Source organism: Nicotiana tabacum, chromosome 21 (genome assembly GCF_000715075.1).
Source record: "Nicotiana tabacum cultivar K326 chromosome 21, ASM71507v2, whole genome shotgun sequence".
NCBI classification, from domain to species: domain Eukaryota; kingdom Viridiplantae; phylum Streptophyta; class Magnoliopsida; order Solanales; family Solanaceae; genus Nicotiana; species Nicotiana tabacum.
This window is the reverse complement of record NC_134100.1, coordinates 83,842,709-83,860,940: the sequence shown is the minus strand read 5'-3', so window position 1 is coordinate 83,860,940 and position 18,232 is coordinate 83,842,709. Positions and strand designations below refer to the sequence as shown.

The 18,232-nt window shown below is 38.8% G+C and overlaps 1 protein-coding gene across 1 annotated transcript; it reads right to left on the bottom strand.

The window, feature by feature from the left end:
- Nucleotides 1-11,243: 11,243 nt before the first annotated feature.
- On the bottom strand, nt 11,244-16,626 carry LOC107780912 (uncharacterized). The gene is made up of 10 exons (XM_016601528.2): nt 16,264-16,626; nt 16,036-16,169; nt 15,201-15,248; nt 15,028-15,087; nt 14,000-14,083; nt 13,786-13,890; nt 13,210-13,323; nt 12,998-13,098; nt 11,787-11,898; nt 11,244-11,616 (listed from the first exon to the last, which is right to left on the bottom strand). The coding sequence occupies exons 1-10, from the start codon at nt 16,589-16,591 to the stop codon at nt 11,488-11,490; spliced, it is 1,215 nt and encodes a 404-aa protein (XP_016457014.2). The 5' UTR covers nt 16,592-16,626; the 3' UTR covers nt 11,244-11,487.
- Between the last annotated feature and the right edge of the window lie 1,606 nt (nt 16,627-18,232).

The following is an 18,232-nucleotide window of genomic DNA, read 5'->3' as shown; positions in this document are numbered from 1 at the left end:
TCTCCTAGAGAGAGGAGTTGTGGTTTCAGTTTGAGCAGCTCCAGCAGAGTCAGATGTTAGTAACCGATTATGAGGCAAGGTTCTCTGAGTTGTCTCGCCATGCACTTATGATACTCCCTACTGATGCGCAGAGAGTACGGAGATTTGTTGCGGGTTTGCACACTGGCATTCAGGCCACTATAGCCCGAGAGGTTGATATGGGGACTTCTTATGAGCTGGTTGTAGAGATAGCCCCGAGGATTGAGGGTGTGCGTCAGCGTAGCTGAGAGAAAGTTATAAGAGATAAGCAGTTTAGATATCCTGGGGAGTTCAGAGTTGCCCCGTCTGGGGGTAGGGGTCAGTTCGTGAGAGGGCAGTCCAGCAGGCCCCCATATCCAGCACAACTGCCTCCTTGGGGTGCTCTAATGCGACCTTATTTAAGTGCTATTCCAGAGAGTTCTTACCGCCCACCAGCTATTCAGGGTTCCTCCAGTGGGTATTTAGGTCAGTAGGGCCAGACTTCAGGTCAGCAGTCCACCGTACCGAGGGGTTGTTTCGAGTGCGGGGATTTCAGTCACATGCGGAGATTCTGCCCCGGGCTTTGGGGTAGACCAGTGCAGCAGGGTCAGCACCCTATGATTACCACACCAGCTGCTCCGCCAGCCATCTGGCCACCTAGAGGCGAAGGGCAGGTGGGTAGGGATCGTCCTAGAGGTGGAGGCCAGCCAGGTGGCGCTCCAGCTCGGTTCTATGCTTTTTCGGGCAGACCAGATGCAGAGGCCTCAGATGCCGTGATCACAGGTATTATTTCTGTATGCGGCAAAGATGTCTCTGTATTATTTGATCCAGGGTCTACATATTCCTATGTGTCATCTCTATTTACTCATTTCCTGGGTGTTGCTCGTGAGTCCTTGGGTACTCTTGTTTATGTGTTCACTCCTGTAGGCGATTCTGTTATTGTGGATCGGATCTACCGGTCATGTATTGTCACATTCTGTGGTTATGAAAGTAGAGCAGATCTTATGCTGCTTGAGATGACCGACTTTGAGATCATCCTGAGCATGGACTGGTTATCTCCACATCATGTCATCCTATATTGCCATGCCAAGACTGTTACCTTGGCGATTTCAGCATTGCCTAGGTTGGAGAGGAAGGGTTCCTCTGTCAGCGCATCTAATCAGGTTATTTCCTTTCTAAAGGCTCGGCATATGGTTGAGAAGGGTTGTTTGGCTTATCTAGCCTATGTTCGGGACACTACTGCAGAGACTCCGGTGATTGATTCAGTGCATGTAGTCTGGGAGTTCTCCGATGTATTTCCTTCAAATCTTCCAGGCATGCCACCAGATCGTGATATTGATTTATGTATTGACTTGGCTCCAGATACCCAACCTATATCTATCCCACCGTATAACATGGCTCCGAAAGAATTGAAGGAGTTGAAAGAACAACTTGAGGAGTTACTAGCCAAAAGGTTCATCAGACTGAGTGTGTATCCTTGGGGTGCACCGGTATTATTTGTGAATAAGAAGGATGGAACTATGCGGATGTATATTGATTATCGCCAATTGAACAAAGTTACCATTAAGAACAAGTATCCGTTGTCGCATATCGATGATTTATTTGACTAGTTGTAGGGTGTTAGGGTGTTCTCTAAGATCGACTTGAGGTCGAGGTACCATCAGTTGAAGATTCGGGATTCAGATGTTCTGAAGACTACTTTCTAGACTAGGTATGGTCATTATGAGTTTCTGGTGATATCCTTCGGTTTGACTAATGCCCCGGCGACGTTTATGGATTTGATGAACAGGGTGTTCATGCCATATATTGACTCATTTGTCATTGTCTTCATTGATGACATTTTGATCTACTCACGTAGTAAGGAGGAACACGAGCAGCATATGAGAGTGGTGCTTCAGACGCTGCGGGAACAAAAGCTATACGCTAAGTTCTCCAAGTATGAGTTTTGGCTAAATTCTGTAGCATTTTTGGGGCATATTGTATCGGGCGAGGGTATTAAAGTTGATCCCAAAAAGATCGAGGCAGTTCAAAATTAGCATCGTCCAACATCGGTGACTAAGATCAGGAGTTTCCTAGGGTTAGCAGGCTATTATTGTCGGTTCGTGGAGGGTTTTTCATCTATTGCAGCACCTTTGACCAAATTAACCCATAAGGGTGCTCCGTTCCGATGGTCCGATGATTGTGAAGTGAGCTTACAGAAGCTTAAGACAGCATTGACTACAGCACCAATGTTAGTGTTGTCTTCCGGTTCAGGGATGTATATAGTGTATCGCGATGCTTCACACGTCAGCTTGGGTTATGTATTGATGCAGGAGGGGCGAGTTATTGCATATGCCCCATGTCAATTGAATCCCCACGAGAAGAATTACCCGGTACATGATTTGGAGTTAGTTGCGATTGTTCACTCTCTTAAGATTTGGAGGCATTATCTTTATGGGGTGTCTTGTGAGGTTTACACTGATCATCGCAGTTTGCAGCATTTGTTCAAGCAGAGGGACCTAAATTTGAGGCAGCGCAGCTGGCTTGAGTTACTAAAGGATTATGATATTACTATCCTGTATCATCCGGGCAAAGCAAATGTAGTTGCAGACGCCTTGAGTAGAAAGGCGGAAAGTATGGGTACTTTGGCTTTTATTTCAGCAGAGGAGAGGCCATTAGCTTTAGATATTCAGTCCTTGGCTAACAGACTTGTGAGGCCGGATATTTCAAAGCCCAACCGAGTTCTTGCATGTGTTATTGCCCAGTCTTCACTATTTGAGCATATCAAGGCTCGCCAGTTTGATGATCCACACTTGTTGGTTCTTCGAGAAACGGTACTACAAGGTGGTGCTAAGAAAGTTACTATTGGAAAGGATGGTGTTCTGCAACTCCAGGATCGTCTATGTGTTCCTAATGTGGATGGACTAAGGGAAACAAATCCTAGATAAGGCACATAGTTCTCGATATTCTATTCATCCAGGTGCTACGAAGATGTATCGTGACCTGAGGCAGCACTATTGGTGGCGACGGATGAAGAAGGACATAGCTGAGTATGTAGCTAGGAGCCTAAATTGCCAATAAGTTAAATATGAGCACCAGAGGCCAGGTAGCCTACTTCAGCAGATGACTATACCGGAGTAGAAATGAGAACGTATTACTATAGACTTTGTAGTTGGGTTACCGTGGACCTTGCGGAAGTTTAATGCAGTTTGGGTCATTGTCGACAGGTTGACCAAGTCGGCACACTTCATTCCGATAGTGACTATGTATACTTCAGAGAGGTTGGCCCAGATTTATATTCAGGAGATAGTTTGGTTGCACGGTGTGTCAATTTCCATCATATCAGATAGAGGCCCTCAGTTTACTTCATATTTCTAGAGAGCAATACAGAGTGAGTTGGGGACCGTGTGGAGCTCAGCACAACCTTTCATCCACAGACCAACAGGCAATTGGAGCGGACAGTTCAAATTTTGGAGGATATGCTCAGGGGATGTGTGATTGACTTCGGAGGTCACTGGAATCATTTCTTGCCTTTAGCCAAGTTTGGTTATAACAACAGTTATCAATCCAGCATCGAGATGGCTCCATATGAGGCTTTATATGGTTGGCGATGTCGTTCGCCCATCCGATGGTTTGAACTCGGTGAGGCTAAGTTATATGGTACTGACTTGGTGAAGGATTGCCTTGGAAAAGGTAAAGTTGATTCAGGAGCGACTTCGTACAACACAGTCCAGACAGAAGAGTTACGCGGATCAGAAAGCACGTGATTTATCATTTATGGTGGGTGAAAAAATCCTCTTGAAGGTTTCACCGATGAAGGGAATCATGAGATTTGGGAAGAAGGGCAAGTTGAGCCCAAGGTTTATAGGCCCATTTGAGGTGTTGAGGCGAGTTGGGGAGGTTTATTACGCGCTTGCTTTGCCTCCTAGTCTATCGGGAGTTCATCCGATTTTTCATGTATCTATGATCCGGAAGTATCATGCCGACCTATCACATGTGTTAGACTTCAGCACAGTTCAGCTAGATAAGAGCTTGGATTATGAAGAGGAACCAGTTGCCATTATTGATAGACAGGTTCGCCAGTTGAGGTCCAAGAAGATTTCTGCGGTAAGGTCCAGTGGAGGGGCCAACCAGTCGGGAAAGCGACTTGGGAGGCCGAGGAGGACATGCGGAGCAGATATCCATATTTATTCAGCACTCCATGTATAATTCTAAACCCGTTCGAGGACGAACGTTTGTTTAAGAGGTGGAAAATATAACGACCCAACTGGTCGCTTTACCTTCTAGAACCCTGTTCCCCTAAATAAGACTTCACGTATGTGCTTTTACTATTTTATAACTTATGGGGATGGTTAGTTCGGGATTTGGAAGGGTTCGGGATGAAATCGGAATATTTGGTTTCTTAGTTGGCTTTAAAAAGGCTAAGTTTGACTTCGGTCAACTTTTTGAAAAAACAATCTCGGAATCGGGATTTGACAGTTTCAATAGATTCATATGATGATTTTGGACAATCTGTGAGCATTTCGGTACTTAATAGTGAAAGTTAGCTAGTTGGAGGTTTTAAGGTTATTTAAATTTAATTTGGAGTAGGTTTTGGAGTAATCGAGGTCCGTTTGAAATTCCGAGTTTGATAATAGTTCTGCATGGTGATTTAAGACTTGCACGCAAAATTTGGTGTCATTCCGAGTAGTTTATGTATGTTTTGGCGCGTTCGGAGTAAGTTTGAAGAATTTAAAAATTCTAAGTTGAATCAATTTGGTTTGAGGTACGAGTCTTAGTTTTGAAATTGTTTTACACGTTCCGAGGGTTTGAGCGAGTCCGTTTTACCATTTCAAAATTATTGGTATGTTCGGACGGAGCCTCGGGAGTTAATCGAACGAGGCTCGGATCAAGTTTGGACTTAGGAGCAGCAGTTGAAGCTTCCAGCTTCTGCTGCAATCGCGCATGCGCTTGGCCAGCCAAAGGTGCGAGCCACGAGTCGCAGGTGCAAAGAAGAAGGGGGTCGTTGGGCACCACAGAAGCCAGCTAGGAACCTCACCTACGAAGGCGCAGGTGCGAATGGAAGGACCGCAGAAGCGGGGAAGGGCGCAGATGCAGACGATTGGGCACACCTGCGGAGGCGCAGAAGCGGCTCCTTGTCCGCAGGTGCGGAGCCAGTCCAAGTGGGGGAATCTCGCACCAGTGAGGAATTTTTCGCAGGTGCGGAACTGCAAGTGCGGTTACATCTCCGCAGATGCGATAATCGCAGAAGGCAGAACCTTTATTTAAGTCCGGAGTTGCGTATGTTTAGCCTATTTTCTTCATGTTTTGGGCGATTGTGTAGCTTTTTGAGAGGGGGTTTCAACTAGCAACTTGAAGGTAAGTTAATTCAACCCATATTGAGTTAAATACATAGATTATGGGTAGATTATAACATGTAAATTGTGGAAATCAAGGGTTTAGATGAAAAATCTAGGTTTTGATAAAAATGAGATTTTAACCACGAAAATGGTTATGGAATGGGATGAAAATTATATACACGAGTTCTTGAGATTATGGGTAATGATTTCCTCCGAAAATTTTCGGATTCCACGCACATGGGCCCGGGGTGAATTTTAGGAATTTTACCAATTTGGGTTGGGTAATTAATCTAATATTCTTATTTTGAATTGTTAAGCATGTATTAATTATTTTATATAACTTTTGGCTAGTTTCGGATTTTTTGGCACCGAATTAAGGCTTTAACGCTAAATTGAGATCAGAAAGTGAACTTTGAGACGAGGTAAGTCTCTTGTCTAACCTTGTAAGAGGAAATTTACCCCATAGGTAATTTAAATTAATAATTGTTGCTAATTGTGGAGGGCTACGTGCGCACGAGATGATGAGAGTCCATGCGTAGCTGCTAATTATGCTATATCCAGGTAGTTTAGGACTCAAATCATGACTTGCTTGTAATAATTGCATCCTTTATTTAATGAAAGTACTAGAATTATAGTGGAAATTATTAGAGGAAATAGTAAAAAGATCGAAATTTCATATACTTGAATTTTTGTGCAAATTACTTGACTGTTAATAGAATTGTACATCCTTATGTGTAAGCCTTATAATAACTTCTCATTCCAGAGGTTCATAAAAAAATGTCCTCCTTTCTTGTGGAGCGGGTTGAACGCCTCGGAAATATAGATGCATCTATGGATCGTGCCGCACGTCCTTCGGCAGTGTGCACGACACTCTGGATTGGGTCGTACGACCTCGGGAGAAATCGTGCTTAATAATAATAATTACACGATACCTTGACCTCCTATCACAGCTTGTGAAGATAAATGATTAATTGAAAATTATTGAATTTGAAAGAATTATTTATTCCCGCTTGTTAAGAAGATTATTATTATTTACATAAACCATGTTTATTTAAATATTTCTATTTTAATATTATTGACCCATAGTGAGTGTCAAAGTTTGGGTACACGTTGTTTGCGTACTCATGCTACGCTTGCTGCACTTTTTGTGCAGGATCTAAGACAGGAACCTTAGGCGGACCAACCGGTGCGCACCCACGCTATCCTGAGGCCTAGTGCTGAGCTGCTTCTCCTGAGCCGTTCCGCAGCACCTAGAGTCTCCCTTTTATTTGTTTTCTGTCTATTTTGTGCTCAGACAATATTTTAGATTTTTTTTGTATAATCTACTAGATGCTCATATACTTGTGACACCAAGTTTTGGCACATACACTAGTAGAATTATGAATTAAGTATTTTCTTGGTTTTATTTAATTAGAACCTTCAAGAGTTTAATTTCTCGAAAATTTATGAAAAAAGAAAATATATGTTTAATTCACTAGTTGGCTTGCCTAGCTTTGATATTGGGCGCCATCATGATCTATAGGTGAAATTTGGGTCGTGACGATCATAAGTTGTAAATTCTTGAAGTAATATATTGATAGTATAGAAAATGTTATGCTATATTGATTTTAATCGGCTATCACATGCTATTTACATTATTTTTTATGTTATCAAACAAGAGTTACAGTCAATATTGACAATTATCTGTGTTGTTGTACATCAACTTTTTCTTATCGTCTAAAAACTTTGTCTTTAGTGTATGAAAATTAAACTCTTTTACAACTACTAGTTTTAGTCTATTAACTAATTTCGTATAATTTATTTCTCTCTACTTGTGGATAGTGACTAAGTGTATTTGTTTTACTTTATGGTTGTAGGGCTACTAGGGATTAGGTACGATTAAGTTGGTGGTTTCTGGTGAATATTTTGATTAGGTACTATCATGTTCCAATTTTGAAAACAAAAAACATTTGTTAATTAGCTTTGACTTCGAATTTATTTTTACTATTTCGACACCTACTTTTGCTGTTCATATCAAATACCTTATCTCACTGAGTCGATTTTGAGAAAAACAAATTGCAGAACAGCATCAATTGTGTTTATTTAATTAACATGCATCTCAACATCTCGATCAGACGGACCCAGGATATTGTACAAGCGAGTTTAGTAAGAGATCACAGTAGTCAGTTATATAAGTGCACCAATAAACACCATTTGCGCAATGCTCTTTTTTTTTGTTTTCATCACATGACTTCAAAATGAAGTCATTTTTTAAAAATATTGGGGAAATTTTAATTTTTTAAAAAAGAAAAAAGAAAATCTATTTACTTTAAATTTTTAAAATTTATCTATACAAATTAATAAATTTTATTTCAGAATATTTAGCAATTTTAACCAAAGAGTGTTTAACCAACTTAAAAATCGTATTAAAACTCCAAGAAATACAACGTACAAAGTTACAAACAAAAGACACGGCAAAATGAGTTTTAAACTAAACTAATTAATCCAAAATGATTAAAGAAATTGTACTCCAAACTAAAATTTTGAGTATAACACAAATTAATAATTTTAATATAAACTAAACTAATTAAATTAAAATATTACAAATAATTTCAATAAAGCACTCTCATTCTTTTAGCAATATGAAAAAGAGAACCAAAATTCACCCTAGAAAGCTTTAAATTTTTTTGAACTAAAATGAAGTTTAATAAGGATAGCAAGGAATCATAAAAAGAAGTAAAAAACAAAGACAAGGAAAGGAAAAGCAAGGCAACAATAAGCAAAAAAATATACTCCTACGATTATAATAGAAGTGATGAAGTGGAAGATGAATTCAAACGTGTGTTCAAAATGCCGTTTAGCAAAAGGGGACAAAGCTAAAAAGAAATGATGCTTCAATTCAGTGCTTTAGCGGAGGTTCAAATCGCCAACCCTAGACTTATTTTGAACCCACTTGACCGTTGCTCCGCAACTTTGTTTGTGTCAAGTGGCTTCAAGTCTTTAGTATTTATCCCTTTAATGCTTTTTTGATGAAATTCGCAAGTAAAAATAATTAATTTTTTCGATGAAGCGGGTTCAATTGAACCCCTTTCATACAAGGTGGGTCCGCTCCTGATTTCGATGCAGAGGCGGATATAGTGTTGCCGCATCGAGTTCATCTGAATTCAATACTTTCGATGCAGAACATGAATTAATTATATATAAAAATCTACAAAAAATTACAATACGTAGCATGTTAATTTGAACCCATAATTTTAAAAATATAATAGATTTAATACTAAAAATTAATCTTAGTTACTAAACCCATAGAACTTAAATCTGAATTCACCTCTGTTTACATGTCGATATGTATGAGCTTGACAGCCATGTATAGCAGGTATAATTACCTATTATTGAAAGCCTTAGACCCCGCATGCACAATTATTATGAACGTATTAGATGTAATTTTCCAAATCAAAATTCATTGTTTAGCATGCGCCAACTTAATTAGTTGTTTCAATATTCAGTTGTTGTTGAGAATTGTTTTTCTTCCTAAAAGGCTTATACAAATATATTTGATATAGAATAAGCAGAAGAGACGACCAACCACATGCTCTTTGTTATCGAATTAGCTGAAGTTAAGAATGGCGTACACTCACACTAAGGATTGTCATGCGATAAATAGGATAGAACTCATTCATCGTTAACCAGAAATTTTATGGGTTTAAACCTTACGAATGAAAAGATCTTAATAAAGAACGGTTTCTCTTTGATGGGTTTTATGCCGCGAAAAAACAAATCAATCAGTATCCCAATGCGAATACTGGATATTGGATGGAAACCAAATAAAACAAAAAAAATGGCGTTTACTCTATTAGCACCATTGTCAGTATGTCCCCACGAGTTGCTTGTCGAAATAAGTTTTTCTCCATGCTTTTGGGTGAGGGTGAGAGGAAAATGGAAATCAATCCAGTTTCTTGTGGCATAATCTTTATTTATTTATTATAATTATTACTCTTTCCGTCTCACAAAGTTTGACGAAAAGGAAAAAAGATTTTTGAACTTGTGGCCAGTCTAAAACTTGTTCTAAAAGTTTGTATGACTATAAATGATCATCTCATTAACGATAAACATAATCTTTTAAAGTTAAATTATTTTAAAATATATAAAGATAAAATATAATTCTTTTAATTTTGAGACATGCTAAAAAAAGGAATATTGCATAGATTGGGCCAGAAGAAAGTATTATTTTAAATATTTGATAAGAGTCAATGATTCAACCTGTAATTTCCTCTCACCCTCCTTGGCCAAATCCAAAAAATATGGAGAAATACTCACTTTGTCAAGCATCTCATGAGGACATATTGACAATTGTGCTAAGTATAGACGCCACTCTTAACTTAGCGAATTCGATTATAAAGACAATCTACTACTCAAATGATCACTCAACTATCTAAAACTACCTAGTAAAATCATACAGTATTTCTTTTGTTTATAGCAAAAAATCATTTAACTATTTATATAATACTCAGAAGGTCACTTAACTAGTTTTTCAAACTTTCGGTGGTCAAATACCTATTTTACCATCTAAATTATTAACTCTTATCTTTTTTTAATATTAAACTCTATTTTATTCCAAGTTATAACCTTTATCCTTTTTAAATTTTTTAATATTATATTTTTTTCTCTTTTACTCTATATTATGGAATTATCTATAGAATAAATAAATCTTATTTAGAAAATAAAAAAGAAAACAATAATTGTCAGGCATATATTATGTTGGAACAAATGTGACGGTACTAAGTTAGCAAACAAAATTCTACATGAAAAATGACACCACCACAATGGCAGTTTAAAGGCCTAACTGATGCCAAAAAATGAATGATGAGAATATGAGTTTGGGATAGTCTAAGGTTTAAAAAGAAGCATCAACCACAAAGGGAAAAACCCAAAGAAAAAAGGAGGAAAAAACCGTAGAAATGATACCAGATATCCGATCTAAAGAACTGTTATTTAGGAATTAGCCAGTGTGTCCTGAATTTCAATTTTTCAGGATAAAAATGTCGTGAATTGTCCCGAAATTAAGATTTTTAGTTTAAAAGTTTAGGACAAAATAAGTACCGGCTAATATCTAAATAATATCCATAAGAATTGCTATCTATGCACTTGCCCCAAGAAAACCTTCAGTGCAGCCTACTGCCTAATAAATGGATCTATATACCAGTGACATTGCAAATCCGGGGAACGCAAGCTTACATTTTTCGCTTACGCAAACTATTTATGTCAAATAAATCTTGTCAATAAGAACAGTAAATCAAAAACTCCTCTACTGCTAATTCCCTACTGGTAGCTAATAGCACAATTCTGCGACAATCTGGGCCAAATCAACAAAGTAATCAAGCAATTCGTGGCAATGTGGACCTAGTGAAGTACTAGGATAAAAAAAACATTCTCCTCAGGTTACACTAGCTACTACTGACTTCAAGTCCCCTGCCAAAAACCCAAAAGGAAAGAGGGTTGCTCCCGATATCAGATTACCTCTATTGCTAGTTTGTCATAATGTTCAATTTCAACTCAGCCAAATTGGAAGGCCGATTCTGCCCCCAAGACTCGAGAAAGCTGTCTAATGTGCTAAAGTGTTCGAATAAAACTACAACTGGAAATTAGGGGACGGGGGTTTGATACATCTGCCCAGTATATGGCCTCACAATTGGTTGAACAGTCAAAAGTCCATTGTGTACCTTTCTCTGCCGGGCAAAGGAAATGCATCTACCTGTGTTCAATTTATGTTGCTCTGTTATATGACCAAGATTCAGCTACAGTTAACAAAATGACAGGCTAAATATATCAAATTAGAGAACAAGCTGAGCAGCCAGTGCACCATTTTCAGAAGACACAAACAGTGAGATCAAGCGAAATTTGGAGAGGAAGGGGGGATCATAACAGATGTGGAGTGAACAAGCGAAGTGCTATAGGAAAATTACTTCTCATTATCTGTCCGTCTCCAGTTTTTTAGAATTTAGAAAAGATGTCCACAGGAAATTTTGCAAAATGACAATTTCCCTTTCCTCCATGTAATGACCCTGAACTGCTGAAAATGTAGAAGAGCAGTAGCAATGCACGGCCGCTTCAGATGCTGTGAGTCGCAATAGATTAGCCTCGATGATGTCTAAATTGAAAGCCAAGACACGTACATCTGAGACATCTATCATGATTATTTCTTGCTTGAAACATAGATGCCAGATATTATGGTCACTCCTGCAACTGCAGCTCCAATTGATGTCAAAACTTTCGCGACAGTAATGACAGGCTTGCGCGAGGGTATTGATAGCAGTTCCTTAACCTGTGGCAGTGAATCAGTAAACTAAGTGCCTTCCATAAGTTACTGGTAAGAAGCTGAAATTAAGTCTTAGAAACTAAACGAATAGGAAAGCAAATTCATATATTTCTCGATGCACAACAGCGAGAATTCAAGTCTTACTAATATTGTCACTATGAATAAATGCTTGTTACCTCAATATGTTGCTTCCAGTTCTTTTTGATTCCTGGCAGGTGACCCTTACCAACAACTGCGACAACAGAGTTGTGTTCACGGGCAACTTTTAGTAGCATTGATGACATAAACCTGCACGCACACACACACACACACACAGAGATTCCTCAGATTTCTTAAATGATACAAGTAATCACTTTCAAGACTGTCAAATATCAAAACCATAATGTCGGTTCAATCACTCTTTTGAACTTTTTTTTATTTGCAAGGCGGGAAGAATGATGTTACCATTAGGCTGTTTGATTAGATAAATGAAATAATTTGTGCCAAGCACTTATATAGGACTTATAACTCATTGGTAATTACCATTCTGTAGCTGAATAAACTGAAGACTGATGACATCTAAGCTGAAATAAACTGATAAGCTTTATATCCTCTTTCCTTAGTCCCACCAAACAATCATTAGTTAGTACATCAACGACTTTTCTCTTGATACCACCCTCTCTTTTGTTTTTGGGGGGTGGGGTAAAGTTTGTTGCCACCATCAGACATTGATATTTCATTCAAGACTAAGGACTATACTACAGCAACGGTGCCTTTTTCCTTGGGAAAGCTGGAAGTGAATGGAGGAAGTAATAAGCAATGAAGCTCTGGGAAAACTAGATGTGAACAAAGGAAAAATGATGAGCAATGAAGCTCTGGGAAAACTAGAAGTGAACATAGGAAAAATGATAAGCAATGAAACACGGAGGATTCCTGGGGAAAACTCTCTCATTATCCCTATCACTAAATGCGCACAACTGAGAGATAGAGCACCGTCCTCATGCTCTAGACCTTGCACGACATATATGAGTCCCTGTACTCATATTAATTCTGATTATACGCGTACATACGGGAAGGCATCGTCGAACAGCCTATACCAAAATGTATCCATATCAAACTAAGAGAGAATATCCAAAGACATATGAAGCAATTAATCAGTGTATTCTCAAAGTTTTGATCTGGAATAACTTAGACAAAAGCCATATAATTCTAAAATCCTAAGTACAGATACCAAACTTGACAGTAGTGCCTGATTTTAGACTCAAAGCCACAGATGTCATAACACCTTTAATTCACAAAACCAAACCATAAAACAAGCACGGAGCAGGCCGAACTTGTATCATACCAACAGATCCTATGCATTTGGGGGGGGGGGGGGGGGGGTTGAATGCAAGTCAGAGGCACTAACTGGTCTCGCTCATGAACTAGGGTATCCATAAGAGTTGGGAACTGCTTGCTCATTTCTTGAATTACAAGAGTCAACATGTCAACATCATCCATTTTCTTCAACTGCTCACCAAAAATAGTTTGGTATAAGCAACATAAGATACTCTTCTTCAAAAATCAAATTACTCTATGCAGAGAGGGGCAACTTCGTAAAATCTTATGCAAGGAACCTACCATTTTGACGAGATCTCCAGGCTTCGGTAAAAACACTGCTTGGAACAACAAAGAGTATAACAATTTTGTCTTGTGCCAAAGTGGCATTTTTGCCCATGTTCTTCGTAATGTCACCTGTTCATAATATAGATACAACAATTCATTAAACTGAAAAACAGAAGGAAAACCTAAGATATCGAGCAGGAACAGTGAATATGTGAAACTGTTTCTTTCTTCTTTTTTCAGGTAGAAAACACTGCCAAAGAAAGAGTAATTGTAAGCTGATAACATCATAAAAGCATTAAGAAACTTCATATTATACAGATCCTGCACTCCATGAAAGTGGTACTCTAGTGTGTCAAAAAGAGAGAGAGAGAGAGAGAGAGAGAGAGATGAGGAGGGGCGATACGTTTCCTACTTTACCAACTCTGATGTTCACCAGACACAACATGAGAGAAACCTCAATTCTGCCATGATCATAAGAGATATGTGGTGATGTAAAAACATTATCCAGTTACAGAAGGGATGCACGTGATAACTTTAAGACACAGAAGCAAACAAACAAATTCAACAATGGAATGAATCAAAACATCTTACTTGTACAGGACGGTCACCAAGAATCACTTTCCCACCGTACTTCATTGCTTCTTCATATGCCACACGAAACTCTGCCCCAGGAAAAACCTCAAGCTTGCTAGCAACCTAAAATGCAACATAGATTCAATGAGTGATCAGCATGTCCAGAGCACCAGAGGTAAGGAGCAAAGTAGCACTTCCAAACTGTAAAGACGACTTCTGAGATCGGTCATGCCTTGGCAAGAAACCAGCTGTAGAGTATCCCAAATGGATTTTGATTTTTCTTCCACATCTTCACCATTTCTCCCATCGTTGGTACCTGGCCATCTCAGAATTGAGTATATTAGAAGTTCAACCTGAAGAGGAGAAAGTGAAGATCCACCACAACACCTCGCACGGTACAAAGTAATACAGCTAAATGTTACAAACACCAAGGTAACATGAAACTACTCAAATAAATGATAAATCAAGCAAGGACAGGATCACAGAATATACTTATTTGTATCTATAACATAGAAATTTAGAAAAAGTAGGTGTCTGATATGTCTGCCACTTAAGACATTATTACCATGATGCTGAAAAAACATGTGCATTGAAGAGCGAGAGTGACAGAGAATTGTGTTCTCTGGCATAGCATATATCAAAAGGTCATTTCTCTTTTCATCTGTGTCCATGACCGAGATGACATAACAACATACCCACCATCTGATAAACCCTTGATTCCTTGAATGTATCTGGACTTTTCTCATGGCTTATGGCCAGTCCACTGGAACATGCATTACTCTTGTGTGCTTAATGTGCCTTAGTAATGTCAGGACAGACATGTTTAAACCTAAAACTTCTAATAAATAAATCCAAATTGCAAAATATCAGAGACAGAGAAAAATGGCAATCTAACATGTATATATGAAGTACTAAAGTGAGACAAATAAAAAATGACACCAGTTGACGCGAACATATGCTGTCTACATGTGTCTGTATGTGCTAAATATGTACACCTTTAAACCTTAGCTACCCAAAATGCTGGATATTCTCCTAGCACGAATAAACTCTCTGTTTCCAAAGTTTCTGCAAACTACATAAACTCTGAAATGATAAAAGGAGAGCCTACTAACAGAATAAGCAATTCCAATACTTATAACACTAGCTACTAAAGGCTGGATTTTCTCCTAACACGAATAAATTCTCTGTTTCCAAAAATTCTGTGCAAACTACATGACTACTGAAATGATAAAAAGACTGCCTACTGATTGTAAGACTAACCTTTAAATCTTGAGGTGTGAGTACACCCACTCGACCTGAGCATAACTCCAAGAAGACAACCTATCATCAACAATTCAGCATGAATCAGACTGATGTTCAAAACATAAAAAGGATTGAAATATATAGCATGCACCACAAGCTGCTATTCATCAACAGATTGTTAGAAGTATGACCTCTGGTTTCAAGAAATTGATCACTGCTTCAACTTCTTGGCAGGATTCCTGTAACCATGCATAGTAAAGTAAGATGATCATACACCCCTTTTTTCTTTAATATAAATGATTAACCCGATAAAAAATCTATATCATATAAAGCTTCAAACTCGATCAACCGAAGCAAAGAGAAAGGAGAAAATAGGAAAAATGAGGCACGAAAAATGGAGAAATTACATATTCATATGAGCTCAGTTTGTAACGAGAAAAGTTTATAGAGGCATGGGAACTTAATCAAAATCACTTTATATCATGTCTTCTACCATTCGACTTCAAGAATTTTCGATTATATTTTTCAATTTAGCCATGTACAGCAGATGCTAACTCAAATCCAAGACTAAAGGACATCTCAAGCAATGCTCACAAAATATCTAACAATCCTATGTTGTTTGAGCATCATTTCAGCAAACTATTATGGATGAACTACTGATTCAGTCTCTACTATGGGAAGGACGAATTATAACAAAATAAAATTCTAAAGTTAAGAAACTTTATGCCGTAAAAAAGTTCTTGAGGTGTGAATACAAAAAAGCACCTGGATCTCCTTATAAAATAATCCTAATAGAATTACCTAATAATTGCAACAAACAAACAGACAATAAGATTTTATATCACCTCCTTCAACTTAACAGACGAAAAATATGTAAAACATTCGCTCTTGACACTTTCCTTTTCACCTCTGTTTGTGATTGCTAGTTGTATGATATCAAATAGGATGAATATGGACATTTCTCACTCAAATTTCTCCATTCTAGGATTATTTCTAATAGAACGATTAAAAAAGTAGGAAATGTACCGCAGAAACGTGAGCAGTGCCAACGACATACACATCGCAAATGCCTCCATCCGTAGAAGATTCACAAGTGAGCTTCATTACACTCCTCGACAATTCCTCCGGCAATACCTTCCTTTCATATCCTTCTCCTTCACCTGCACAATTAGCCATTTTTAGCCGAATGTTTTTTAAAATTTTAGCCGCCTCAAAATCAACTTATATTTAAATAAGGCTGCTCAAAGCGGCTACCTGGTGTCATTTCTATACTCGCCGAAGTTACCTCTTCAACACTCGCCTCCGAGCCTTCTACACTCGAATTAGCACTTCCTCCTCCATCAACGTGAACAAAATCCTCCAGCACCGACGCCGTCATCGGAATTGAGCCCATTTTCGCCGGCGTACGGCTCCCGGTGGTTGAGAATGATTTATAGTTTAGAGTTCCGCTTGGGATTACGACGGAATATTTAGCGGGGAGAGATTTGAACCGGTGAACTGAGCCGGTGAAGGAGTTGAACCGGTTTGACTCGGTCGAGTTGAGAAAGGTGAGTTGGCGATGGCGAGGCAAGCGACGCAGCATGGAGGGTTTTAGATTTGTGTTAACCGTTTACGTGATTCTATTTCTGGTTTTGTATCTGTCTATACCTTGCTTTGGACACGTGGCAAGAGGGATTGTTTGCTATGTCATACCTTACCTTTAGTCTTAAGTTTGCATATTTTAGTTTGATGTTCTTTTCAATAATGTGGTTGCTATATTTCGACTAATTTCACAAGTACATGCTATTTCGGATAGATATTGTTTACCCGAAAAATAGATAGAGTTGAATTTATACGCAGTTCCGAGAATATGTGGCGTAACTTAACACAAAATATAAAGATCAATAGAAATGTAAATATAGATTGCAGAGAATGCGAAATAGATAAGGTTGTCAGGAACAATGAATTTTAGGATTCAACAAATAGAATCAATGTAAGAAATCTGAAAGAACGATTCTTTACTGTAGAAGAATATAGCACTTTTATTACAATGTAAGCCTAAGAAAAACTTGTCCTATAGAAATAGTGACCAAGCCCTTTTATAGTGGAGGGATTTGGCTCTAAGCATAATAAAATAAACATTCAGTGGGAGCCCCATGATAAGTCAGCTTTACCATAGTTTCTGCCAAGATTCTCTCTATTGGGATTGCAACGGCTTTTGTCTGCGAGCTCGATCTTGCTTGGAACCCTCGATTTTTGTTTGAGCTTGATTTCGGCTCGAACTCGTGATATTGGTTCGAGTCTGATCCTGGCTCGAACCCTCGAATTGATTCGAATCTGGCTCGAACCCTCGAATTGATTCGAAGTCAATGTTGGTTGGTCTCTGGATTATCAGCATGATAGATCTACTCTGCATCGTGGTTCGATTTTGATTCGAGCTCGATAATGATATCGAACCCGACACGGATCGGCCTCCCCTAGTTCGAGGTTAGTTTGTTCCACCTTCGGGGTCTTACTTAGATAAATCATCGTTCGAATTCGATCGGACATGCTAAGGCCGAAATCTATTTCGACCGTATACAAATAGTCCCCTTGTTTCTCAGAAAGAATGTGGCGAGAAACGATATGACTTTTTTTAACAGCTTGATCGGATTATATCCTGTCGTTTTCATCGGGTTCGACCATGACGCATCTGGTAGCTGTCCCGTCGGTTTAGCCTTTCAAGGCATTTAATGCATGTCAAGCGGTGGTCTCCCACTGTTGATACTGAACCGACATCGCTTAAACCTATAAATAACCCTTTCTTTTATCTTTTACCATTTTTACATCTTCTATCTTCCAAATTTCCCAAGTTATTCTTCGTACTCTCCAACTTACCAGTAAATCTGTGATTTCTTTCCGCAAAAATCCCTCTTCAATTCTACCAAATCTTTGTCACTTTCTTCTACTCATCACCTTTGAATTCGAAAATGGCAAAAACATCGCAAACCATTCCTCAAAAAGAGAAGGCTTCATCTTCACAGTGTGCCGTCGATGAGACACCGGCAGAACCACGGCCCGAGGAGTGTGTTCTCGGGACGTGTGTCCTTACTTCAGATTTTAAGGTCGATAAAGGTTCATCGGTCCCTAGCAGGTATGAGCCGATATCGAGGTATATGTGTTCGATAACCGAGAAGCACCTCGAACAGCTAAAGAAGGATTGTAATTGGGGTGAGAAAGAAATAATAATTCATACGTCCGACGA

What these genes read in the sequence shown, in the direction of transcription:
- LOC107780912 (XM_016601528.2), bottom strand. Translation starts at nt 16,591, where the DNA reads ATGCTGCGTCGCTTGCCTCGCCATCGCCAACTCACCTTTCTCAACTCG. An exon ending in TCACACCTCAAGATTTAAAG is followed by an intron (nt 14,084 to 15,027) that starts GTTAGTCTTACA and finishes TGAGATGGCCAG; the next exon opens with GTACCAACGATGGGAGAAAT. An exon ending in ACTGGAAGCAACATATTGAG is followed by an intron (nt 11,617 to 11,786) that starts GTAACAAGCATT and finishes TCACTGCCACAG; the next exon opens with GTTAAGGAACTGCTATCAAT.